Source organism: Natator depressus, chromosome 1 (genome assembly GCF_965152275.1).
Source record: "Natator depressus isolate rNatDep1 chromosome 1, rNatDep2.hap1, whole genome shotgun sequence".
Classification (NCBI taxonomy): domain Eukaryota; kingdom Metazoa; phylum Chordata; order Testudines; family Cheloniidae; genus Natator; species Natator depressus.
The window spans coordinates 16891488-16918569 of record NC_134234.1 but is presented as its reverse complement, the minus strand read 5'-3'; the positions used below and the strand labels follow the sequence as shown (position 1 = coordinate 16918569).

General features: G+C 45.2%; 2 protein-coding genes across 5 annotated transcripts in view; one reads left to right on the top strand and one right to left on the bottom strand.

The window, feature by feature from the left end:
• Nucleotides 1–1778: 1778 nt before the first annotated feature.
• On the bottom strand, nt 1779–22683 carry AAMDC (adipogenesis associated Mth938 domain containing). Of its 3 annotated transcripts, none has more exons than XM_074943035.1 (4): nt 22608–22683; nt 15191–15339; nt 4224–4319; nt 1779–3276 (listed from the first exon to the last, which is right to left on the bottom strand). In XM_074943035.1, exons 1-4 carry the CDS (start codon nt 22669–22671, stop codon nt 3136–3138), a joined length of 450 nt encoding a protein of 149 aa, XP_074799136.1. In that variant the 5' UTR covers nt 22672–22683; the 3' UTR covers nt 1779–3135. The 3 variants fall into 3 exon arrangements, with proteins under 3 accessions (XP_074799136.1, XP_074799146.1, XP_074799142.1); XM_074943045.1 differs by lacking the exon at nt 22608–22683 and adding an exon at nt 22334–22445; XM_074943041.1 differs by lacking the exon at nt 22608–22683 and adding an exon at nt 22490–22548 and having other exon boundaries at nt 1780–3276.
• A 279-nt stretch (nt 22684–22962) lies between these two features.
• Nucleotides 22963–27082, top strand: part of RSF1 (remodeling and spacing factor 1) — a 99549-nt gene continuing 95429 nt past the window's right edge. For both annotated transcript variants that reach the window (XM_074955500.1, XM_074955490.1), the window contains exon 1: nt 22963–23182. In XM_074955500.1, coding sequence (XP_074811601.1) covers nt 22984–23182 — 199 coding nt within the window. In that variant the 5' untranslated portion in view covers nt 22963–22983. The remainder of the gene's footprint in view (nt 23183–27082) is intronic.

The window sequence follows — 27082 nt, the reverse complement described above, 5'->3', positions numbered from 1 at the left end:
CTGCTCCAACTGTGACCAGGGTTGTTCCTCTCTCCTCCCTCCACCCGTTTTGTTCTGGGTTGCCCCGTCTCTCTGGCGGTCTGGGACTGCTCGTATCGATCAGCATAAGCAGCAAGACTTTATGCTGAGTCCACTTCCTTATCCCATAAACACTGTTTTATTTCCTCCTTGGACATATTCAGGAATTGCTCCTGAGCTATCAAATCACACATTCCTTCAAAGCTAGTGACACCCCTTCCTTGGACCCATTTATCTAACAGATCCTTCATCTGGTTTAGATAATCTACATTACTTAGTCCAGGCCCTCTCTTAAGGGTTCAAAATTTTACTCTGTATGTTTCAGATGTAATTTGAAATTGCTTTAAAACCAAATCCTTGAACTTATTACAGTCAGAAGCCTCATCAATAGGCATCTTATTGAATATGTCCAGAGCTCTTCCAGTTAATTTTGCGACCAATATGGTCATCTTGTGAGCTTCAGGAATTTTATGGAGAGTGCACAGTCTCTCAAAGGTGAGAAAATATTCAGCAATATCACTGGATTCATCATACTGTGGACATAGTTGCTCCCATTTGTGGATTGTTGGGGAAGGATTGTTAGGGTTATCCAGTAGATTCCGCTCAGCCTTTGCCTTCTCCATCTCCAGTGCATGCTTCCTCTCTTTTTCCTTCTCCTCCTCGGCATGCTTCCTCTCTTTTTCCTTTTCCTCCATTTCTTTTTCCCTTGCCTCCATAGCTCTCCTGTGGGCAGCCTCCCTTTCCTCCTCAGCATGCTTCCATTCTTTTTCCTTTGTCTCCATAGCTCTCCTGTGGGCAGCCTCTTGGGCTTTTTCCTTTGCCTCCATAGCTCTCCTGTGGACAGCCTCTTTGGCTGTTTCCTTGGTTTCTGTCATGTTTGCCTCTCTGTTTTTAACTAACTTTACACCCGAAAGTTAGAACTAAAACAAACAAACAAAAAAAACGTGGCTTGTCAAAACAAAAATAGGTTGTGCTGTAACCGGATACCGATGTTCTCTGATAGTGATTGTCCGCCTACAGGAAAATCCTTTTAAAAAAAAAACAAAAAAAACACAACACCTTTGTCTCCAGGCAAACAGACAGAAAGCTCCTCTAGTTGCTCTTAGGTAAAAACAACTTCAGGTCTGTGAAGACTTGTGAATTTCTCTGCAGGAGGTTAACTACCCTGCCTTTAGGTAGAGAAAACTCCAGCTCACAAAAGACAATTCCCTTTTGTCTCTGCTCTGGCCCCCAAGCAGAGACAAAAAAAACCCTTACTGCTTTCAGCTTAAAACCTGCTTTCCAGCAGCCCAAAGGAAAAAAAATATTTCCTTTTAAAAAAATCTGTGCTTCTGGTTCAAAAAAATCTTGAAATGATTTCAAGTTAATCCTACCGCTCTGCCACCATGTCAAGGTTCCTTCCCCACTCTGAACTCTAGGGTACAGATGTGGGGACCTGCATGAAAAACCCCCTAAGCTTATTTTTACCAGCTTAGGTTAAAACTTCCCCAAGGTACAAACTATTTTACCTTTTGCCCCTGGACTTTACTGATGCCACCACCAAGGGTCTAACAAATATATAACAGGGAAAGAGCCCGCTTGGAAATATCTTTCCCCCCCAAAATCCTCCCAAACCCTACACCCCCTTTCCTGGGGAAGGCTTGATAAAAATCCTCACCAATTTGCATAGGTGAACACAGACCCAAATCCTTGGACCTTAAGAACAATGAAAAAGCAATCAGGTTCTTAAAAGAAGAATTTTAATTGAAGAAAAAGTAAAAGAATCACCTCTGTAAAATCAGGATGGTAAATACCTTACAGGGTAATCAGATTCAGAACATAGAGAATCCCTCTAGGCAAAACCTTAAATTACAAAAAGACACAAAAACCAGAATATACATTCCATTCAGCACAACTTATTTTATCAGCCATTTAAACAAAACAGAATCTAACGCATATCTAACTAGATTGCTTATTAACCCTTTACAGGAGTTCTGACCTGCATTCCTGCTCTGGTCCCGGCAAAAGCAACACACAGACAGAGAGAACCCTTTGTTTCCCCCCCTCCAGCTTTGAACGTATCTTGTCTCCTCATTGGTCATTTTGGTCAGGTGCCAGCGAGGTTCTTACCTTCTTAACCCTTTTCAGGTGAAAGGGTTTTTCCTCTGGCCAGGAGGGATTTAAAAGGTGTTTATCCTTCCCTTTATATTTATGACACTGACAGATAATTTATAATTGGGCATATGCTACAGTAAGTCCAGCACAAGATAAAAGTGAAAAAGACAGGCACCATTAGGTTTAAAAATCTGCAGCTTTTATTAAAAAATCTACGCATGTGTTTAATGTTCAACTGATAGTCTGCACCTGATCTAAATATTCCAACCGCCATTCCCCAGCTAGTTAGCAATGATCAGCTCATCTAATATGCTGCACACTAGCTTTCATTTTCATTAACTATAAAGCCAGGGTTTGAAGTAATCCCACTGCTCATACCATATGTTAGTTTTTTTCCTTATTGAGGTGTACTACTACATATCGCAATATAGGGCTCACTTTCTCACTATTAAGGCTATCTTTTCTTTAGCTCCCAGTGACTTGATTTCATGTAATGTAAAATTTACAAATCGTAAGTTATGAAAAGAGTATTCATCCCAAAGAAGCAAATCCACTCTCATTTCTCTCTGCATGCACTGCTAAGAGTTTGGACGGCTCAAGGGATTGGCAATGGAAGGCAGAGCTTTTCACTGTTTTTATACAGCTCTTAAAAATGTGCTGGGAGCTTTCAAAACTGGCACATGTTGGTAGTGACCAAATGTGATCATCCAATAGCTATTGCAAATCGGAAAAGAAGTGAAGTCTCAGATCATTTCCTAACAGGTTTTTAAAGTGAATATTTTACTTCAGCAGCTAGGCCAAACATTAATGGTCAGAGGATGAATTACGCCTTCAGACCTAGAGGAGTAGGTCAAAATCACAAGTGTAGGGAATCATGATTAAATAGTCTACCATATCCAGCACCATGGAAGAACATTTGTGAGCAATCAGATTCATTTAAATTCCATATATAAATCCACAATACTGACTACTATCATTTCTTCAGTCAAAAGGCACAAGACTTTTTGGCTATTGTTTAATTCATTAGCACGTTGAATGAAAGACACCTCCCACTTTGACACCTTGAGCAACCAGTGCATTGTACTCCTTCACAGCCTTCTCTGTTTGCAGGACTAGCACATCAATCCCATTTTTCTTGAGATAGTCCACTGTAGATGCTGGTACCTGAGGAAGAGGAAAGGAAAAGGTAAGAACAAATGCTAGATTCTTTTCCTTGCAGACAATACCCCCTAATAAGAAACAAGTACTGGTTGCTCTTGTTCATAAAAATGCTTAATTAAATCTAGTTTCAAAGGCAGTAAAATAAACTTGTGGTAACAACCAAATTGGTAATATGCTGGGAATAAACTTTGAATTTGTTATAGTGGAGAGAAAGGGAATTTTATTTCACTGTCTAATAATAGCTAAAGTATATCCATCTTGTATTCCTTCTTCTCTAACGTGTTCCTAAATACAATTTTGAACTGTACTATTAGGAGAAAATTCAGGAGATAGTGGTGGAAGTGACTGTGAATTAATACGTGTAACAGAATGTAGACCTTCCCAAGTATGGAAAGTGCTACAAGGATGTCTCTGCCCATTTCGCTCAGCCAACCAAGTTCAAAAAGCTAGTGGACTGCTTCTCATGGTGAATGAAGCTTCCCTGAAGTTCAACATTTCGTGAGCTTTCTGCTGATACAGATCATCTGCTGAAGTGACACTTGGCAATACCATTACTAGCAAGGGTAATCAATGACAGACATTATTACAACAGGCTGGGGAGCTGGTTTACAAACAGTTTTAAGGGTTTAAAAATTAACACATTGTTTAAAGATTTTCATTGTTGCTGCTATTCCTGAAGGTTGTAAACCCACTTACAGTTTGACACTGGGCTGCCAATGTATCAGCATCAAATGAGGTTACTTTCAGCAAACGTCTCTACCCCCAAAATGCCAATTCTCCATTTTTACAACTTTTTTCATAAGTGTTTCTGGGCTTTATAAAAAAACAGGTTCAGATTACGGGGCTGAAGATGAACTAGACTGTTCTCTGTGAAGGTTAAAAATGATCTCTGTCTAAAAAGGAAACAAAATCAGCAGTTCCAAGGTATGGTTGTCAGACCAAAAACCTACCTGCAAGGCCTCGTTCATGCCACGACCAATCACTAAAGTTTTAACTCCCTTCTTGACAACTTCTTCAAGATCAGCTGGCTGCACACCTGGAGAATGCTAAGTTTGAAGAAAAAAAAGTGCTAAGTTTGCATGCTGAGAGCATCAAACAGCAACGCTTCATCTCAATATTTTCAAGTGGCAGTATCCCAGGCTATAAGACAAAGCGTAGCAACGTTACAAGAACTAATTGACATCCCTTTCTTCCCAACACCCATTTTATGTTACACTAGCCAGTCAAAGGATACTCAAACAAGATACACAAACAAGGGAACCCTGGTAGATCCATCATATCTGGTCAAGGCACTCTTACTTGGAATAGTGGAACTATAGAAGGAATAGTGGAACTCTCAGAACCAATCCTCAAACCACACCCCCCACAAAGGGCCAGTTTCCTCCAGGACACAACTGACTGCCTCCAGTAACTCTGCAACAGTAACAACCTCCCTCAGAACACCATCCTTGCCATCAGACATTTCACCTCCCTATACACCAACATGCCTCACTGCCTGCTTCAAATATCTACAAGACAATGGACAACACTCCAGATAGCCACCTCAAACATCGCTAAACACCCATTTCATTCTCGCCCATAATAATTTTACATTCAACAACAAACACTTTGTCCAAACCATGGGACCAGCCATGGGTACTAGGATGACTCCCCACTATGCCAACCTCTTCATGGGCCACCTTGAGGAATAATTTCTGGAAAACTGTACCCCAAAACTGTTGATGTACCCAAGAGCCATCAATGATATTTTCATCCTCTGGAAAGACGACCTAAACTCCCCATAGATTTCCACCACAAATTCAATAACAACCACCATGATTCTATCTCTTGAACACTCCCACACCAGCATCAACAATCCTGGACACCATAATCAGCTTCAACAAGGGAATCCTAAAAACAATTATACACAAAACCCACAGATCGCCACGCTTACCTTCACACATCCACTAATCACCTCAAACACACCAAGAAATCTGTTTATCTGCAGCCTGGCACTGAGATAACACGGAATGTGCTCAGAAGAGAAAGTCTGGGATACACACCTTAACACAATTAAAACTGCCTTCATTAAATAAGGATACTCCCCCAGAGAAGTAGATTGTATCATGGAATGGGCCACACAAACCACCTGAGAGAAGCTACTTCAATGCAGAACTTCCCCTTCCACCTGCACACCTTTGGTTGTCACCTACCACCCCACACTGGAACCCATACAGCCTACCAAACAATTACAACCCATACTTGATGGGAACCACATCCTGAAATAAATCTTTCCTAAACACCATCTTCTGGCTTTTAAACAACCTCCCAACCTTGCAAAACTCAACAGCAGAAGCAAGCTCCACAGACCAGTACACACCAACTCAAAGCGGCACCAGACCCTGCCATAACAGATTCAAAACCGGTAGACATAGCTCCACTGATAGAATGATCAATATCCCCCAAAAAAACACCTTTCAAGATCCATGGGTCCTACACATACCTATCACATCATGTGGTGTACCTCATCCAGTGCATCAAATGCCCCAGTAACAACTATGTGGGTGAAACAAAACAATTGTTATGCTCCTGAATGAACTCTCACAGAAAAATAAAAAAAACCACCCTACCACCCATAGGCAAGTGCTTTTCATAAAATGATCACTCCATATCTGATCTCTCAGACCTTGTCTTCAAAGGAAACCTCAAAGGTTCACAGTGCCTTCAAAAGATGAGCCTGGGGGCTTAAATTCATAACTTTACTAAATGCTATAAGCCATGGACTCAAAAACACTGGATTTATGGCTCGTTATAACAATCTGTAACCCACTAATTCTCCTTTCTCCCATGACTGCAGAGGCGTTAACAGCCATTTGACCTTGAGTGGTCTCTTGCAATATGTTACCACCTCATGCTTTAATCTTTTCCACCCTGTATTTAGATGTGACACTCTGGCCATGTCTACACTATAATTTTTTGCTACCACGTTACATCAGCCTAAAGCCACCAGAGTTAGTATATCGCTTGGGCACATGCATGCTTGGCTTCTTGCGTTGGCACTGTGTGTACTCACCAGGAGTCCTTGTGTCGATACACAGTGCAGTGCACCGGGGTAGGTATCCCAGTGTGCAACTCACCATCATCTAGCACACTGTCTTTTGGGAAGTTTTGACAATGTGAGGTGGGGCAAAAACTAGTGATGCAGGGGTGACTGGGAGCCAGGAGGGGTCAACGTCCCAGCATGCAACTTTCTTCATCCCATAATGTCATCTATATCCCATAATTTTTGCACCTTTTAAAAAAAAAATCCCATGAACTGCACCACCCTTGCTGTCCACCATCTCTGACAGAAGCAAGAAGCCTGCACAGCTCTGCATTATTGTCATGAGCGTTGCAAGCATTGGATGCATCATTCTCTGGTATTTGCAGAGCTGCAAGGAGGACTAAATCAGCAGGGAACATGATAATTTCCTGGAGGACAGATTGCTGTCAAACACAGAACCAATTCAGGGTAGTTGCTGGCATTCACAGAGCAGCTGCAGGTGGTGGAGCACTGCTTCTGGGCCTGAGGAACATGCACCAACTGGTGGGATCACAGCATAATGCAGACTTGGGATGACGAGCCATGGCTGCAGAACTTTCGGATTTGCAAGGTCACGTTCCTGGATCTGTGTGTCAAGCTCTCCCCTGCTCTCCAGCACAGGCACACCAGAATGAGGGGTGTACTAACAATGGAGAAGTGAGACACTATTGTATTGTGGAGACATGCAACACCAGATTGCTACCGATCAGTGGAAAAATAATTTTGGAATTGGAAAATCCACTGCAGAGGCCATTGTCACGCAAGTGCGCAGAGCCATTAATAGTCCCTGGCCATGAAGGACTGTGACTCTTGGCAATGTGCAGGACATAGAGGATGGATTTGCAGCAGTTGGGCTCCCTAAGTGTGGTGGAGTGATAGATGGCACACAAATCCCTATTTTGGCACCCGAATACCTTGCCACAGCGTACATCAACAGAAACGGCTATTTTTCTATGGTTATGCAAGCACTGGTGGATCACCAGGGACACTTCATTGACATCAGTGTTGGCTGTTCAGGGAAGGTGCATGACGCTCATATCTTTAAGAACACAGGACTATTAAGAAAGCTACAAGCAGCGTCCTTCTTTCCCAACTGCCAGATTACCATTAGCAATGTTGATATGCCAACAGTGATCCCGGGGGACCTACTGCCCCTTGCTCCCCTGGCTCATGATGCCATAAACCAGCCACCTTGACAGCTCCAAGGAACTACCAGCTCAGCAGGTGCAGAATGGCAGTTGAATGTGCTTGAAAGGAGGCTGGCATTATTTATTCACAAGATTGGATCTCAGTGAGAAAAATAGCCCAATGGTTATAGCTGCTTCCTGTGTCCTGCATAATATCTGTGAAGCAAAGGGAGGAAAATTGGCGCAGACAGACGTGGAGCAGCTGTCTGCTGTGTTTGAACAGCCAGACACAAAGGTTATTAGAAGAGCTCAACATGGAGATACGTGGCTCAGGAAGGCTTTGAAGGAGCCCTTTCACAGTAAGCCACGGTAATGTGTTGTGGTGTACTGTGCTCTACCTGGCCCTACTGTTTTGGGAGGAATTGTGTGATGCCTGGTGTATATGTATGAATATAACACTGTCAATGCACCTATTTAATGTTGTGGTGCTTGCTATACATTTGATTATTACTGTTTTTGTCACTGAGCCTATGAGTTTTGTCACACTATACAGAAACAAGTAAATGGGTGCTTTCAATCCCACTAGGCACTCTGCAGCATATGTTGGGAACTAATAATGAATTATTCCAAACAATACAATTTAATTGGGTAATGGAAACATGTCTGGTGCTATAATGGAGTTCTCTGTGGACTGCAATGGGAAGCAAGCCCGACTGTTGAACCTGTAGATTCCTAAGAGTCTGCAACATCTGTGTTTGCTGCCAGAGAAGCCCCATTATGTCCTAGTGCATCTCCCTCTCCTTTTCCTGCCAGGACTCCAGAGCCTTTCTCCTGTCTGCTCTTTCTTTTTCCATACAGTCTGAAATATTCACACCCCCTTCCCCCAGGCCCTCTGCTTATAATCTGATATAGCTCTGGCTTGCAGGATCTGGCAGCCTGAGTCGTCCTTTTTTTCTCCTCCTTATCTGGCTAAGGCATGCTGCAGTTGTGGAGGGGAAACCCACAAGGGCAACACCAGCAGTACAGATAAAACACAGAGGTGCCACTGTCAGTATAATCACAACAGAAAACAAAAGTTCAGATTCATAACTCCCTTCCCTTGCTCTCCTGAAGTTTTACACAAGACATGCTCATTGCTACTTCTGCCTTGGAATGATTGTGCACGGCCCCAGCCACAGTAAGTATGGCATGGCAGGGGCAAGGAAAATGAGGAGGGAATTGCTTGGTTCCATGGAACGGAGTATAGGGCAATGACACTGAATATTGGCACCGTTTTCCACAGGCTGTGGTGATTTTAGTCAATACCTGACTCCTGAGGGTAACAGAGGCAGAGTTGCTGGCGTCCTGAAGCCAGCTGGTACCCTGTGCTGCTAGCCTGTTTACTGCAATGGTGCCTAATGAAGTTTTGTCAGCTGGCATGGGAAAGCGTCTTACTGTGGAAGAAGAAATGAGGCTACCATCCCTAGAAACCTTCAGGAGAGGATTGCAGAGTGCCTCCACAAAAGTTACATCGAGCTCTCTCAGGAGGGTGCTAGGGCCATTTCTTGGTACATAAGCAAACTGTTATGTACAGCGGTCCCCCTCCCATCTAACTACAAGGGTACAGGAAGCAGATAACTCTACTTCTCTTTGTTGTACAGCTACCTCTCCTAGTATAAGTAAAGTAGTGAAAAGCCATGTCCTGTTAAGTTGGAGGTGTCATCAGTACAATATTGTAATGGGAAATCATTTACACACTAACCCAAGGTTCCTTCCCCTGCTTGCTTGTGCTCGACTGACTGGACTGCAGTGGAGTCTCAAACAGATCCTGGCTCGTGGCATAGTTCGATCCTTTCCTGATTGCATGTCCCCCATCCTCCTCCTTGCTGTTTGCAGCAGCGACATGTCAGGCTCCTCTGAGGTACCCAGGGTGGTCTGCGGGGTGCTAGTGGGCTCTCCACCAAATATGGCATGCAGCTCTTTGTAAAACAGGCAAGTCTGTGGCTTGGCACCAGATCAAGTGTTGGCCTCCCTGCCCTTCTGATATGCCGACAGTATACTGTGTGTCTTGATCATGTAGCCAGTACGATCAGCTGGGCACTTCCACACAACAAGAGAGAGCTGCTAGGTGGGCTCGTCAAGCTGGACAATCAGGAAAAAGCACTTCAAAAGTTCATAGGATTTTAAGGGGTGAGCAAAGGGCTTCCAGTCTCCATGACTGCTGGGCAATGGAGTTCACAATTGTGACCAGAGCAGTCACTGTTGAGCATTGTGGAACAGCTGCTGGAGGACTGTTAGGGTCAACATACGTACTGCAGCGTCTACACTTCTGTGGCAGCGATCTCAGTACAACGACCATGACACAAGGACACTCAGGGAGGTAGTGTTAATATGTTGCCATCAGGGGTGTTATCAGTGGTGGGAGACAAATTTAAGTGTAGACATGCACAATTAGGTTGACATAAGACACTTTTCCTCAACCTAACTTTGTAGTGTAGATCAGGCCACTGAGTACTTTCCCAGACCTGAAGAAGAGCTTAGTGTAAGCTTGATAGCTTGTCTCTTTCACCAAGAGAAGTTGGTGCAATAAAAGATATTTTCACCCCCTTGATTCTCTAATAGCCTGGGACCAACATGATTACAACAACACTGCAAAAGGAGGATACTCTAGGTAGTTTAAATGTGCCAGTGAAAGAGGATTGTCATCAATTGATCATATGATTGATATGCTAACATACTATATAGACACCTATAAACTGAGAGGATGTGTAGCCCCTCTACACATTTATATAGTATTTCAGTTTGGCAGCTAACGTCTAACATACTAAAAAAATTAAATTAATATTGTCAGATTAAAATAACAGCAAAAGTTTAGTGTTAAACTCAACAAAACCTTATTGAAGTCAATAGGATTACACAGCTGTGACAGAGTAAAATTTACCCCCACCTTTAATAAAAAAAAAAAAAAGCCCAGATTATTAAAACTGAAAATGTTAAATGCAACTTTCTACTTGTTTATATTGTAGATTTTGTGAATTTCATTCAGTAGGGATAGTTATACCGGTCAGTTTTACTTCAGTTTATGGTCTGTTTCATTTTTTAGTTCTCCTGTACTATCCTAATGCTGCAATGTTTAGTAGAGGAATGTTTAAATCCAGACAATTATTTTCATGAAAGAGATTAATCTCCTTAAAATATTTATGGAAGATTTTGACAATTAAAAAAATGTGAATTTCCCCCTGATCTACTCATTCCCTGTAATAACAAAAAAACAAACAAAACACACACACCAAAACCTCCCACACTTTTGCAAAGATTTTTTCCACTGTTTTTCCTACATTAACTTTCCTGCTGCTTCTTTCTGTATAAGGTTAGCAGTAAACGTACTGTAAACACAAACAAAAGAACTATGCCTTGTATTTGGCTATAGTATGGGCTCTTTTCAATGTGAAAATTGTTACCATTAATCTATTCAAGTCTTTAAAGAGTTTAAAATATTCTTTAAGAATGTGACCGAGTCACTGACCATGTTTTTCTTTCCTTACAAAATAGGCAGCGCTGTAGCAGATCTTTGAACAATTCTTCTGGAAGACCAGTATCAAAGGCACATAAATGTAATCAGACAGCTTGCTAACTTGCAACCATTCCTTCCCTCCCAGAAAATATCCCATTCACTGTAGAAACTAAGGCCAAAGCATCAGCCTACAATTTAATAACATTGTTCGTGGTGTTTCACCAGTTTCCCAACTCCGCCATCTGGCAGATACTCTGATGGTTTGGGGATCTACATTTCTTCCTTCCCCAATCTTTGGTATTACAGAGGACCAGACAACTCTTTTCATTGCATGTCACCCCTGTTCTTTAATCACTGTGTGCTGTTATTGTCAGATTTATTTTTTAAGCAGGAATCTTTCCAAGCTGAAGGCAACTTTTCACCAGCTCTTTAAGTTCCAAGTGAAGGAAACCACCATGTTACAGCAATATTATCATCCCCATTCTGCAATGCTATGTGACATCTGGGTCTCATCTTTAGTTCCTCAGGCTAGGAACGTGGCATAAACACCAGGCTGCTCTAGCCCCCACGGGGAAATAGAGAGAGTATCCCATCCCTTTAGCCTATGTAGGTTTGAATGCCCTCTCCTACACTCCTCACCTGGGTGGATTTAACCATTTTTAAAAAGTGTGTTTATGAAAGAAAATTCCTTATGGGCCTTTGAGGTATGCTAGAAACCTTTGTGTACTTTAACGATAGTCATTTAGACCTAAGCAAAAGGAAAAGATATGGTTTAATGTAATTACAATAATTAGATGCTCGTGAGGGTTCACTGCCTGTGATCAACACTTTGGAGACGTTAAAGCCTAGGGACCTCCCCCCCCCCAAAATCTTTTGTTTACACAAAGATTCTCTGAGGGGAGCGCTGTCTGTTTCTTAACAAACAAGCTTCATGGGGAGGGAGATCTAACATGGGTGCAAATACATTATCCCAGTCAATTCTCCTGATTTGGGGGCTCGGGGAGAGAGAAACTGCAGTAGAATTTCTTTGTCTGTTCTCCACTCTACCTCTCAGGAATCCTGTTCCTTTTTTCCCATTAGCAGCTGGCACAGAAGTGCAGTCAGCCAGGGAGGCTGCCTTTTATCCCCCAGGGTTAAGGTCACAGGGACTGTTAGTCCTTAAAGCTACAGAACCCTGCAGAGCCAGTTATGCAGTTTTCCCAAGGAGAGAATTACCTACAAGGCATCAATTTGTCAGCACAGCAGCAAAGGAAGCAATTTATTTCTAACGAGCACAGAGCATGAGGGGCACCCTTGGTGACATCACCTGTTGCACAGGCTTCAGCCCCACCCATGGAAACATCCCCAGAGGAAGCACACCCTTGTCTGGGTCATGAGGCAAGTGTTGTGACTATCGCAAACGTTCCCAGTCTGCTAATCAAATAAAGAGAATGTTTTCCTATCAGTTTTGGAGCTGGGAAACCTTAGTTCTATTCTCTTTTTTTTGCTACTTGCTGTATGATCTTAGCCCAGTCACATAATTGCTCCTTGCTTGCTTTCCTATCTGCAAGAGGAAAATAATACTTAAGTACAGAGCTTTAAAAGTGACCTGCAAAGGGAAAAATATGGGTGTGTTTTTGCTTCTTGATAATGAATAAAGGTGGTCTGTTTTTTCTTGTATTTTTTTTTTAACCTTATAGATTTCAGGAATGCTGCATCTTATTTTCCCTGCTTTAGCTGGAGGAGTCCTCAGATGAGGCTGCTATAGACTTAAAGCTTTCTCAGCCTTCAGCTGAAGGGTGCTGGTTTGAATCTTTATAAACAGCATATTCCTCCCAGGCATATTGTAGGTGTTAACAAAACACAAGTTTGAAACAGTCTAACTAAAAATCACTTCCTGCTCAATTAATCAGGTTTCATTTGCATGACTTTTCTACTATTATAAACCTTCTAGTTCTCCAGTCATTCAGAGATTCTTAAAGGAAAAAATAGGGTAGATAAGATCTGAATTTCTAATGTACAAAGAAAAAACAAAACTGACCCCTCACCCTCCGGCCTTTCTTCTCCATAATAAAGTAGCACAATAAAAAAAAGGAAGGGGGGGGGGGCTTACTAATCCACATTTTTCCCCTTTGCCAGTCACTTAAGATCACTACACAAAGGGTGCTGTATACTGTAAGTATCAAACTAATACTCAGTGCTGGAAGAAATTTCTCTAAAGATTCTATATTGAGCTCCTAAACAAGGGCTCCAGGCCTGCAACTGGGTTTGCACCAGGCCATTTGTCTTCAGTGGGGTTGTGTGTGTACCCACACAAGATATAGTTGTAGGTTCAGGATCAAGAGCATTAGTCCTGGTCTACTCATAACTTTTGTACCCATTTAACTTTCGGTTAGGGGTGTGTGGGTTTTTTTGCTGATATAGTTATACCAGTACAACCTCTGCTTTGAGAACACAGTTATATTCGCATAAAGATCAGGGGTGGGAAAACCATGGCCCACAGGCCGCATCCGGCCCGGAAGGGCTTTGGATCCGGCCCGCAGGATTGTCAACCCCCACATTCCTGCGGCCCACGGGGGAGGGGAGGCAGAGGGCTCCATGTGTTGCCTTTGCCTGCAGGCACCGCCCCCCGCAGCTTTTATTGGCCGGGAACGGGAAACCGCAGGCCAGTGGGAGCTTTGGGGGAGGTACCTGCAGGCAAGGGCAGCATGTGGAGCCCTCTGCCTCCCCGTCCCCCAGGGGCAGCAGGGACCTGGCGCAGGCCGCTTCCGGGAGCAGCACAGGGCCAGGGCAGGCAGGGAGCCTACTCTGGCCCCAGTGTGCACCGCTGCCACCCCGGAGCCACTCCAGGTAAGCGGCACTGGGCTGAAGCCCACACCCCAAACCCCTCCTGCACCCCAACCCCCTGCCCTGAGCCCCATCCTGCACCCCAACCCCCTGCCCTGAGCTCCCTGATGCACCCTGCACCCCAACCCCCTGCCGAGACCACTCCCGCACTCCCTCCTGCACCCCAATCCCCTGCCCTGAGCCCCATCCTGCACCCCAACCCCCTGCCCTGAGCTCCCTGATGCACCCTGCACCCCAACCCCCTGCCGAGACCACTCCCGCACTCCCTCCTGCACCCCAACCCCCTGCCCTGAGCCCCATCCTGCACCCCAACCCCCTGCCCTGAGCTCCCTGATGCACCCTGCACCCCAACCCCCTGCCGAGACCACTCCCGCACCCCCTCCCGCACCCCAATCCCCTGCCCCAGCCCTACATTCATGGTCCTGCATGCAATTTCCCCTCCCAGATGTGGCCTTCGGGCCAAAAGTTTGCCCATCCCTGATAAAGATGCTTTATCCTGGTATAAACTTATTTCCCTTCCCATAGCAGAAGAGCTATACCAGTATAAGCACTGTCATATTGATATAACTGCATCCACGTTAGAGGGGTTGTACTGCTTTAACTGTATGGTTTTCAAACAGCAATCAATTTGCAAACACCTAGAAGATAATAGGTGATAAGTAACAGCACAGATTTGTCAAACCAACCTAATGGCTTGTTACCCTGTCAAAGAAAGCTTTGTAGATAGGAGGGAAGCAGTAAATGTGGTAAATCTTGACTTTAGTAAGGCTTTTGATATGGTCTCACATGACCTTCTCATAAACAAACTAGGGAAATATAACCTACATGGAGCTACTATAAGGTGGGTGTATAAGTCGTTGGAAAACCGTTCCCAGAGGTTCAATCAAGCTGGAAGGGCTTATCGAGTATGGACCCATAGGGATCAGTTCTGGGTCTAGTTCTGTTCAATATCTTCATAAATGATTTAGATAATGGCATAGAGAGAGTACACTTATAAAGTTTGCAGACGATACCAAGCTGGGAGGGGTTGCAAGTGCTTTGGAGGACAGGATTAAAATTCAAAATGATCTGGACAAACTGGAGAAATTGTCTGAAGTAAACAGGATTAAATTCAATAAGGACAAATACAAAGTCCTCCAATTAGGAAGGAACAATCAGTTGTACTCATACAAAATGGGAAATGACTGCCTAGGAAGGAGTACTGCAGAAAGGGATCTGGGAGTCATAGTGGAGCACAGGCTAAATATGAGTCAACAGTGTAACACTGTTGTAAAAAAACAAACATCATTCTGGGATGTATTAGCAGGAGGGTTGTAAGCAAGATATGAGAAGTAATTCTCCATGCTCTACTCCACACTGATTAGGCCTCAACTGGAGTATCGTGTCCAGTTCTGGATGCAATGTACTTACATTTGTCCCTGTTTCTCTCCAATCCCAGGTTCGGCTCCCACCTGGCCACACTTTGCAGTCCTTATAAGTTGTAGAACAACCTTTCACCATCATCTGACCCCATGAAAGCGAAGCGATTTCAGGAGAAGACATCATCAAATTGAAAAGGTCTGAAATAAACAACATTATCTACATGGCACCATAACATGTATGGCGCTTATCAGAAAAATAAATGTTCATGCCCTGAGGAGCTTGGAATGTAAGTAAATATAGATGTTATTCACAATGAGTGCTGAGGAAGGAAGGAAGGATAGTCTTGTGGTTAGAGCACTGGATTGCGGCTCAGGAGATGTGTGTTCAGTTTTCAGCTCTGGCAATGGCTTCATGTGGGACCTCGGGCAAGACATTTAACCTTTTGGTGTCTCAGATCCCCATCCGTAAAACAGGAATGATACTACTTCTCTATCTCACTGGGATTTTGCAAAGATAAAGCCATAAATTCTTGGGCGATGCTCAGATACTATGGTAATATCAACACTTAGATAGATGGTTATGGTGCCTAAGATGAGCTGGAGGAGGAGGATAAAATGCAAGATACTTGCCTTGTTAGCTTTAAACCAAGGTTCAAATGTATTCAGTAGAACAAGGAAAGACAGCTGTATGCTATACAAAGGACTAACTTTTAAGAATGTTTGCGTACTGGATTGTTTCTTCCACCCTTGCTTTTTCCCGCTTGTGTGTGGGGTCATTGTGCAGAGAAGGGATGGCCGAAAGCTATTACACCATTCCTTTGTCAATCTACTTTAGGCATTTCTAATGCACCCATCACAGTCTGATATAGGCAGCGATCAGGGACAGTGGAAGATACTAGAAAGGAACAAAATGCTCCCTTTCCCACAAAACCAGGAAGGGCGGGGGGGGGGGGAGCCACACTGTCTTTACAGCACCAGAGATGGATCTCTGATATGAATCTTCCACCAGACCTCAGCTCATCACACAGATGATAGGGTGGCAGGTAAACAGAAATGCTTTAGATTGGCTTGATAGACATTAGACCACCATCCTAGAGATCTGTCTTTCTGTCCTCCAGTTCGCAAGTGGGGTGGGCTGAAAACAACCAGTTTTCTATTGAAATGCTATCTCTGCACTGAAGAGAGCTCTGTTCATTCTGTTTCAACTAATCTGAAGAGTGGACTCTCTTTATAAAGTGAATAGTTAAAAGGCCCCTTAATTAAATGTATGGAATTCAACCACCCGCTTAAAAACTACATTCTCTTCTCCAATCTATCCAGATTTCCACCCAGAGAAACATTTCCCCATCCTGAAGTTGTTGTGTTAAATTATTCAAATTCAACAGCAAAATCCACTACAGGAAGCCTGGTGTTGCTAATTAATGAGAGAGTCCTCACAAAAGAGCAATCTCTGGATTAACAGATTTTCAGTCCTCTTGGAAAATCTTAAGGAAAAACCTGCTAACATTTGCACAAAGGCTCAAATAACATTACAGTAACCTTGCAATACAGCCCCTCTCCCCCCTTACATGCACCAAGGCAAACTATGATACCAGACAGACAGTAGATACTCTTCTTTGACTGCCAAGAATGAATTTGAGTTTGCTGCCTCAAATGTCACATCAAGAGCAAACAGCACTACTACTTGAGACTCGGCAAAGGCTTTAGACTGCCTCAGCATTTATGCTTATAGCATGATAACAGGACAACTTTTTTTTTTTTGCCTCCTTCCGAAGCTAAGGACAAAGTGCCTGATACTCTTGTTCGCAGGGGATGTCCCCTGCATAACACTACAGCTCTACCAGATCGATGTTCTCTCACTACACGTCTGCAATCAATGCCATGGAGCCAGCTTCTTTTCATGTGGAGACTCAAATCTTCATTTCTGAGAGGTATGTGAAGTGAGGCAGCAACAGAAGAAGAAAGGAAGAACAAGGGCAAGTCTCAAGACAAAAAAGATCAGTCACTCACCTCTGTTCAACTCAGACCAAAGAATAAAAGCAACAGAGCAGACCATCTAGAAGTTAGCTCTGAACAGGAGAGTTTCTGCATGAAATATTTGTGAGAGTTTACTAAGAAACAAGTATTATGGAGTTGCAATAGCTCGAGATTATACAGAATGGAGCTATAGTTTTCTTTAGATAGGTAACACGTGATTGGGGGTATGAAAAATTTTTCCATAGGAAGAGAGGTTGAAATAACTGGGTCTGTATAACTGAGCGCCAGAACATGATGCGAATTGGATACAGAACGTACATCAGGAGCTCCTATTTGCCTTTCCAATAACATAAGAATAAGGAGGCATTTACTGAATTTGAAAGACAAAACTTAAAACTAGTTAAAGGAAATATGTATATATTGGGAATAATTACTCTATGGAACTTATTGCCACAAGATATCATTGAGGTAAACAGCTTAATACAATTCATGAGGACATCTAAAGTTGTATCTAAAAGTTGCATTTAAAAACAATTATATTTAGAAGGAATATGTCTCCATTATTCTGGGCACTATCCCTTAACTGTCCACTATGGGTTGCCCTGTATGTTCTTTTGAAACATGAGTTACTGCCTAAGGCAAGGGACTCAAACATGCGGCCCGTGGGGTTATTTCCTGCGGCCCGCCCGCCAAGCTCCCCGCGCGCCTCCCCTACCCCCCCCGGAGTTATTCCCTGCAGGCCACCAAGCTCCCCTCCCCCCAGCGCACTGCATCCCCACTCCTCTGCCTACCTCCAGGTGCTTCCTGCTGCCAAACAGCTGTTTGGCAGCACTTAGCGCTTTCCAGTAGGGAAGGAGTAGGAGCGGGTAGCCGCGTGCTCAGGAGAGGAGGCAGAGAAGAGGCGGGGATTTGAGGTGGGGACTTTGGGGAAGGGGCAGGGCCTCATGGAAGGGGTGGAGCAGTGGGGGGCTTTTGTACCTTTATATGAAAAGGTGTCAGTGATGCTGCCCTCGGGCCAATGTACTAGTCCTCATGTGGCCCCTGTGGTGATTTGAGTTTGAGATCCCTGATCTAAGGTCAGAGACCGGATACCAGGCCCCCTTCTGATCTTCTATAGCAATTCCTATTTTCCTATGAATTGCAACTGCCAAGGCAAGAGGTAGTGGAGGAATGGATGAGGATTCCAGCCATGACATGCATAACAGGGGCAGTGTTAGGGAGCTGATTAAGTTAGGTAGATTTGCAAACATAGGCAATATGGGAAGAGAGAGACTTAAAAATCAAGGATGATGCCTAGGTTACAGACTGTGTGGAGGCAATATAAGAGGTTATGGCAGGAGATGTAAGTCAAGGAGGGAAATGGAGTTGTGCTTAGGGATGCTTTTCTTGCCCTTTCATGGTCTTTGAGACATTGTGAAAGTAGGTTAAGATGAAACCACATGTTCTGCATGTTCAAAACAGGCAGAGAGAGTGGACAGGAAGGAATCATTAGAAATATCAGAGGATGTGAACAGTTGGTAACATCAGCATAATAGTGGCAAGTACATTTAAAGTCTGACAGAAGTTCATACAAGAAGAAAATAGAAAGAAAACAGCAATGGGCCAGGAATTAAATCTAGTGGAACTCCAAAGAAGAGGTGTGGGATCAGACCTTTAAAATTACTTAGGCACCTAAATATGCAGCTAGATGCCAAATGGGATTTTCAAAAGCACCTAGTGTTATACCAATAAAATTAAAAAAGCAGGATCTTATTAAAGGGGAAAAGGCAAAATGCCACATTTATTGTGAATACAGAAAGAATCATAGTAAGCAGTTAGTTATAGCTATAACATTCCATTCAATTTCATATTTATTCACACATTCATTCACATTCTCTCACACACACACTCAGGTTCTGCAAGGTTGTTATCATAGTTACCAGCCTTAGAGTTGCTCATGCCAAGCCACTGGCCAGGTGGCCTGGACATGAGGAGGGAGCAGGGCCTTGTCAGATGCTCATCTGACGCTCCTGGAAGTTGGTTTGCAGAATCAGACCCCAAAGTTCTCACTTTCTAGAGTCCATTTTTATAGGAATTTCTTCCTATGCCAGTCTATGGGAATTGCTTCATCATGCTGTTGCTGAATCAATCAGCAGATGGCACATTTCTGACAGCTCCGTACTGCCAGATGTTATCATGTTCTTTGGTTCTCCCATTCGTGAAGCTGTTGGGTGGATTCCAGTCTGCCCTCCGGGGGTCCTCTGGTTATTTCCACTTGACGCCTTCTTCAGCCGATGGACACTGAATTCTTAGGCTGGCACCTCCCTGATCATTCAGTTATTATCCACACCAAGCATCCATCCACATACATCCTCTATCTCTATTTTAATCACAATTGTTAACAAAGCGAGATGAATACAACAAAAGGGCGGGGAGTCACTGGGTACTGTTTCTGTTGTTACAGGGTATTGCTTTGAGTCTCTCTCTGTGTGAGTAGTTGTTACAAAGGATTGCTTTGAGAACACACTCTGTCTTAGAATGTACTAACACAATTAGCAGCTTGCAAGTTTCACACATAGAGGGAGAGAAACAGTACCAAAAACCAAGAGATCTCTTAATGAATAATACCCTGGAATTTAAACTATGGGGAATCAAACTCATTTGTGATTTTAATACAGAACTTCTTTAATATGATCCAACACTAGGCACCTAACTCCCAGTGGAGTTAGACCTTGGTGCAGAGTAACAAGAGGCAGAGTGATCAGAAAGGTAGGTATGGCAGAAGGGAATCAGAGATAACTGTGCATTGAGATGGTGTAGGAGAGCAAAGGGGTTCATAAAAATCCAAGTCTGGCCTGAGATCAAGGAGGATGAGAACAAAGGAGTCAGTCACCATCAAAGAGTTCTGACTATGGAGGAGAGCAGTCTGTATGCTCTGAACAGAGGACAATAACATTTCCTCAAGACTGCTGAGAGAGGGGTGGATAAATAGGTGAGATAAGGTGACTTTTATGCACCTGTAAAAAGGGAACAGTAGAGATGGTGCAGCCGTTAAGAGTCAGGGTTATGGGAGGTTTATATCAAAAACAATGATTGGACAGTTATATAGGGAATGGGGTGGGGGGCAGGATTAAATTATAGAAAAGAAGGGGATCAGAAGAGGAGGCAGATTTAGTGTTTAAGAATCAAAAAGTTCTGGTTTAGGAAATGATTAGTTTAGCTTCATTGTTTAATCGGGAGAAAGTAAACTAGTGATCAGATTGCTCCAGGCATAAGGGGATCATGACAGAAGGCACAAAGCTGAGAATGGTAAAAAGAAGTGAAGGACAAAGAACTGGGAGGAGTGTATGGAGTGGGGTGGGGGTAATGGGAGAATCAAGAACAGAAACACAGTGGGGCAAGATTACATAAAGCCCTGTATGGGGAGGATAAAACACAAGAAATTAATTCTTGAAACTTATTTAAAATATTTTGTTGGAATGATACATGGGACTAATTTCTGTCTCCTTCCTCTGACATTTGATGGTGTGTACTAATTTTAGGACAATCACACATTTGGTATTTAGCAAGTAGAATCCTGGACCCGTCCTCGAGGTAATGCTCTAGTGATAGTATTACTGATCAAGAACCTATGTCCCCATGGGGCCATCTGGGAGAAAATAGTCCCTTCTTACTGCATCCTAAGCAGTGTATCTGAATGTCAGCACCCAGAAAAAGAGCCTAGTTATTGGGAATCAGCCAACTGCCCATTATAGGTGCATTCAAACAGCTGTGATAGGTTGCTAAAGCAGAAGGAACATACATTCTTTTTTCTACTGCTGTTTAACTAACACCCGATTCTGCCACCTTTATGCACAATAACTATCTATTGAACATACTTATAATTAAGGCTGCAAGTTTGTCACTGAAGTTACAGATTCCATGACCTCTGTGACTTCTGCAGCAGCCAGGCACCTGGCTCAGGGGCAGCTCAGGCAGCCCCTGCGCCAGGCACACAGGCCACTGCTGGGGCAGTCTCAGGCCACTGTGCCCACAGCAGCAAAGTTTGGGTGTGGGAGGGGGAGGGTTTGGGATGGCGTGAGGCAGGCTCTGGGCGGTGCTTACTTGGGGGGCTTCCCAGAAGTGGTGACATCCTCCTTGCTGAGCTGCTAGGTGGAGGCGTGGTCAGGCAGCTCTGCACACTGCCTCCGCCCAGAGTGCTGGCTTCACAGCTCCCACTGGCTGGGAGCTGCGGCCAATGGGAGCTGCGGAGCGGTGCTTACTGGTGGAGGCAGTGTGCACAGCTGCTTGGCCACGTGTCTGCCTAGAACAGAACTGAGTGAGGGGGCTGTTTTTACTTCCAGGGAGCCTCCCAGCCAGGTAATCACCACCCAGAGCCCTCCTCACCCTGTCCCATGCCCCTGCCCCCTACCATACCCAAACTAAGTCTGCTGCTGCTGCTGGGGGAAAAAGGGGGAAGGCACAGAGGCAGGTATGCAGCCTGCCAGCCCCACCAACCCGCGCCCCCAGCATCAGTGGGTGTCCCAGGCCGCATGCTGTTGCTGTCCAGCCCTGCCCCTCCAGTACCAGTGGGGTCCCAGGCTGTGCACCGCTGCCTGCCCCCTCCCCCAGCACCAGTGGGGGTCCTGGGCTGCATGCTGCCCCCCACCACCACCAGCAGGGGTCCCAGGCAGCTCCTGCCCCAAGTTTTAGTCATGGATATTTTTAGGAAAAGTCAGGGACAGGTCACGGGCTGTGAATTTTTGTTTACTGCCCATGACCTGTCTGTGACTTTTACTAAAAATGGCCATGACTATAAGTAAGGCTACATTTTAATCACTGGACTATCCTTCTTTATAATCATATCTTACTCTGCTTGTAGCCCCACCAGCTGAGTAGAACACACCCCAGCATGAGGTGGCAGAATCAGGCTCGCAGCAAGCAAGATTTTTTTTTTTTTTGTGTGGGGGGGTGACATCTCTGTAACAGAAGACCGGATGGAATGTTGGAAACAGGATGGAACATTGGCACTGGCAGATTCTGTGACAGTTGGCTCCTCCTGAGGGGGAAACCCCATAAATCCCTCCCCTTCAGCGCCCCCCCCGTGGAAACCCCATTTACCCCTCCCCCCCAGCCCCCTCTATGGAAACCCCATTTACCCCTCTCCCCCAGCCCCCTCGAAGGAAACCCCATTTATCCCCCACCCTGGGGAAGAGAAGAGTCCAATTTACCCCCACCCCAGGGACACGCCAGTTACCTCACGCCCTCCAAAGCCACGCGCAGGGCGTCTGTCTAACCGACCGCCCCCGGGAAGGAAGCTCCTACACACCCCTCCCCATGCCAGGGCAGCCCGTTAATCTCTGCCCCTGCCTGAGGGATGGGCACCCGCCCCGCCCCGCGGGCCTGTTCTTACCTCTCCCAGCCCCCGGCGGTGTTTTTACTGTCCCCTCAGCCAGCCTGCCCCGCCCCCGAGCAGCCCCGCCCCCTTGGCAACGCCCCGCCAGCGCCCTGCGCTCACGCCGCAGGCCCACCTCCGCTCGCCCCCTGCCGCGAGGCCCCTGCGCCCTTGGGGGGACCCGCCCCTCCGCCGCTCATTGGCCAGTTCCCCGACACAGGCCGCGCCCCCCGCGCTCGGAGAGTAACAGGAGCCGACTCCTCCGTCTCGATCTGATTGGCTGCCCCGGATTCCGGCCCCGGCCCCCCTCCCGTCCTCCCTCCTGCCCCCGCCTTGTTTTCGTTCCCGTGTCACACGAGGCGGGCGGGGGAGAAGGTGGGTAGGGCCGCTCTGGCCGGCGCCCCGTGTTGCATTGTGGGATAGTGGCGCCGGGGAGCGGGGTCCTCCAAGCGCGGCTCGCCAGCGCCCCCCTCTCTTCCCTCTCCGTCTCCTTCTCCATCCTCAGGTCCAAGATGGCGGCGGTGGCGGCTCCTACGGCTCCATCTCCACCTCCCCCGCCCCCGCCGGGCCCGTGCTGCCCCGGCTCGTGGCCGAACTTCGCCGTGGTGTGCTCCTTCCTGGAGCGCTACGGGGCGCTGCTGGACCTGCCCGAGCTGCCCTTCCCCGAGCTGGAGCGAGTCCTGCAGCCGCCGCAGGAGCCCGGCGACCAGGGTAAGCGGCCCGGACGCCCCCTCCCCTCACAGACCGGCGCGGGGGGGGGGGCTGGGGCTATCCCCCCCCCGCCCGTGGCCCCGGGGGAGGAGCGCACCGAGGGGAAGGAGGAGCCTGGCTTTCCCGGAGTGGGGCTGTGGGGGAGGGGAGAGTTCTGCTGTGTCCTTACCCCCCCCCCCTGGCTCCCGGGTCCAGGGGGAGCAGCCGCTGGGGCGGGAGGTTTCTTTCCCCAGTCCCACCGGAGGGGTATGTGAGGGGAGAGCTTCCTCATTCCTGCGCCTGCCCCCTCCCGCTGGGCCCTGTGGGGGCTGGGAGTCCCTTCCCCGTGGGGCTTACCCCCTCCCCTCAGTGGGGGTTCCCCCCCAACAGGGGTCGGGCCCCGTGTGCTGCTGCCCCTGCGGGCTCTGTGTGAGGGAGAGGCGAGACCAGACCCGCCCCCCCGTGCAGACGTTGCAAACCCCCCCCCCCCCCCCGGTGTGTGATTTTCCTATTGGGTTGGGGGCTCAGCGAGTCCCGCTCCCCACCTGGACCGGCCGAGGGAAGGGTTACACGCTCCCCTGTCTTTCAAGCGGCTCCTCGCTCACGCCGGTCTCCCCCCGTCCCGTCCCCCCTCCAGCAGGCTGCAGGGAATGGGCTGTTGACATGTTTGGGATGCCGGACTCCCCTGTTCCCCGGTCCCTGACGTGTGAGGTGATGGCGGGGGAGGGGGGCAGGGCAGGGCCGCAGAAAAGCTGGGGGGAGGAGAGACGCACGGATACCGAAAGGAAAGGTGCTTGTTGCTCTTGGTCTCTGTCTATTATTGGTGCGGTGGTGGTTACTTGTGCTCTCTTGCCACATAGAGACAGACGAGGAGCTTCAAGGCGCATGCTCCCCCGGCCCCATAGAAACTTCCTGCTGCTAGAGAATCCCAGCTCGGGGCTGCTGCTGGTCCAACAGCCCCCCGACATAGAGCCCCTTCCATGTGTACATATTGCAATTCGGGTCCAGCATCGGTCTGTTCTCGTGAGAATTCTTGGCTCATGCAGTGCAAACATTGTATTTGTATGCTTATGGCACCCACAAACAAAACAAAACACCAGCCAAGGTTCATTTATTTATTACCTCCTTTACATGTCCAGTATCACTTTTTTTTTCATGCAAACAAGACACTTCTAAATGCAGTGGCCATTGCCTGGGTCTTGCAGCCTACACTACTACTTTCTCAAATAAAATAATTGTTCCTACTTCCCCAAGACTTCAGTGTGGTGTTTTTTTTGGTATGTAAAGGAATATTTTTAAAAAGAGGCACTATGCTCAATCTGACTGAAGTACAAAAAGTAAACTAATAGAATTTGTGTTGAAAATTAAAAATCAAATTTAAAGTTTTCAATTTTAATTTAAGATCTTGTAAGTTCTGTATTTTTTAAAAACTGACTTTTAACCTTACAGTAGTCTTTAATTGCATGAGTAAAACACTTTTTTAATAGACAGTGATAATCACCAAGAGTTTTCTTTATAGTTGATTAATTGAAAGCTTCTAGTTGTGTCTTATAGGAGAGTTTATATATTGGATTGTATCTATAAGATGTTGTTACATTATTTCAATCCACTCCTGGTCCCTTAGATCTGAAGGAAGAATGGGAAGCAAACCAATAAATATTTTTCAGTGTGACCCAACATTGAAAGAAATTTGAACACTTAAAAACACTATCTTAACTTTTTTTATTTTTTGGACATTTATTCAGACAAGGTTAAGAGGTGCTTGTGCTCATGTTTATGGTGGCTGTGTCTTTCAGGGAAGGAAATGTGTGGAGATGGAAAACAAAAGCTTAGATGACCATCTTTTAGGGTTTTTGGGAAAGCTTGTGTGGTGGTTATATGACAAAAGGAAAAAACAAATCCTTGAACTACATTTGTGAGGACTATTGTCCTCTGCATGTGTTGTACTATTTTATCTTATCAAAAGATGCATCTGTATATTTTCTGTAACACTGTTGTGAAGACTAAATTTAATGTCCATTATTTTATAAAATTATTTTTGAGCCTTTTTAAAAAAAAAAGGGGTTTACAATGACATAAGTGTAAAACAAATTTTGTTGCCTATTACTAAATGGACTGTTAGAACTGGAAAATGTTAATCCTTTCCCCCTAATACTTGCTGTTTGTTTACTGTATGCAGTTCAGCTTGGGTAGCAAAAATTAAGCTGGTTAATTGTGTAATCAGTTTCACTTTTTATGCACTAGCACACTTGTGTAGTGTTGAGGTTTACAATAGTGCGGAGTGAATATTTAAATCCAAACAAACAGTTCTAATGAAAAACATTTTAAATATGGGTTGTGTTTAAGAAGTTTTACAAAACCTGTTTTTGGCCCTAACCTACCTGATAGTGTCTTAAAGGCTATTTCTACACTAAGCGCTAAGGGGGGATTCCCCACTCACATTATATGTACTTGCACTAGCTTCAGGACCGCTAGCGGGCTAAAAATAGTAGAGTAGCCATGGTAGCATAGGCAGCGGCGAGTGGCAGCTCGGGCTAGTCGTGGTTAGTATGTATCCACAGTGTTCTGGTTTGAGGAGACTTAGCGTGAATATGTCTAACACGAGCTGGGAATCATACCCTTACCTCCTAATGTAAACATTGCTGCTGTCTTAATTCAGGCGCTTTTAACACTTACTACTAAATCCTTCCCCCACCAAAAAGGAGAGAAGAAAGCAAAAAAATTCATAGGGAAAAAACAGTGGCAAAATGTCTTGTCTGCACATTTTGGGGGGAGGGAGGAGTTCTATTGGTGTATTAACAGTGATGCTGTAGTTTGATAGTGAGCACTCTATCACAAATCTCTCCAAAAATTACTTCCAAGCTGAAATTTTTCATAGGCTTATGGCCTAAGACACAGAGCCTTTTGGAGCATATGTGTAAAACTTGTTTAAGCAATTTATTTTTCATTATATTACATACAAACCTTTATTCAAAGATTCAGGTAGAACAATTATATATGAACTCAAGAATGAACTGTTCTACATTCTGTAGTTCTATAAAAGCAATCAAGAAAATCCTTCCTGCTAATGAGTGAGAATGGACAAGCTATAGGTACTTCTGTTCTAAGGAAGCAAGGTATAATTTCTACTTTCTGTTCCCATTATCAAAAAAGGATGATTTAGGGGTGCAGAGGAGAGATTTGGTAGTTGCCTAGTTGACTATCAAATAATATTGATTCTGATATGTTACCGTTGAAGTTTAAAAAGTTACGACTGCTCAGTCAGCATTTGTGCAGTACTATATTGCCTCTGTATTTTACTATATCAAGAAATATATTGATCACCTCTATACCTAGGTATTAATAGCTTTCTTTTTGTAGTCTGATCTGGTTAGATATTATGCTAATTTACATAACACCAACAGTATGCTAAGTGCTTTGAAGGCAAGTACTAAGACAAGGCCTTCCCCAAAGAGCTGACTTCTTCCTATATTACAGTATACAGATGAAGGATGGGACATCATTCAATCACATTGTTTGTCATTATGATGTTTTGAACATGCCAATTCAGTTTCATGATTGTCTCAATTTTATTTTATATTTAGGTAGGATGATGAGATGAAACGGTGGCCATGGAAATAGCCTGATTCTCAGAGAAAATATATGTTTTAAAAAAAAAATCCTTTTAACTTGTACTGTTAGTGGCTCATTTGGAAGTTGACGACATTTGAACAAAATAATGAGACCCCTGGTGTTTTAGTGAATTACTGCTAAGACCAGGGCCATCCTTAGGTTTGTGGGCCCGGGACATTAGAAACTTGGTGTCTATCTGCCGGGGGGTGCTCCACCCAGGCCCTGCCTCCACTGCACCCCTTCTCCGCCGAGTTCCGCCCCCTCCTCTGAGCATGCTGCGCCCTCCCCCTCAGCACCTCCTGATGCCGC

Bases quoted from the DNA above. Each gene is read 5' to 3' on its own strand.
- AAMDC (XM_074943035.1), bottom strand. From the start codon at position 22,671: ATGAGCGGCGGAGGGGCGGGTCCCCCCAAGGGCGCAGGGGCCTCGCGG. The intron at 4,320-15,190 runs GTAAGTACATTG...CTTCAAACTTAG, and splicing joins GGAGAGAAACAGGGACAAAT to CATTCTCCAGGTGTGCAGCC. The intron at 3,277-4,223 runs GTAGGTTTTTGG...CCTCTTCCTCAG, and splicing joins GCATGAACGAGGCCTTGCAG to GTACCAGCATCTACAGTGGA.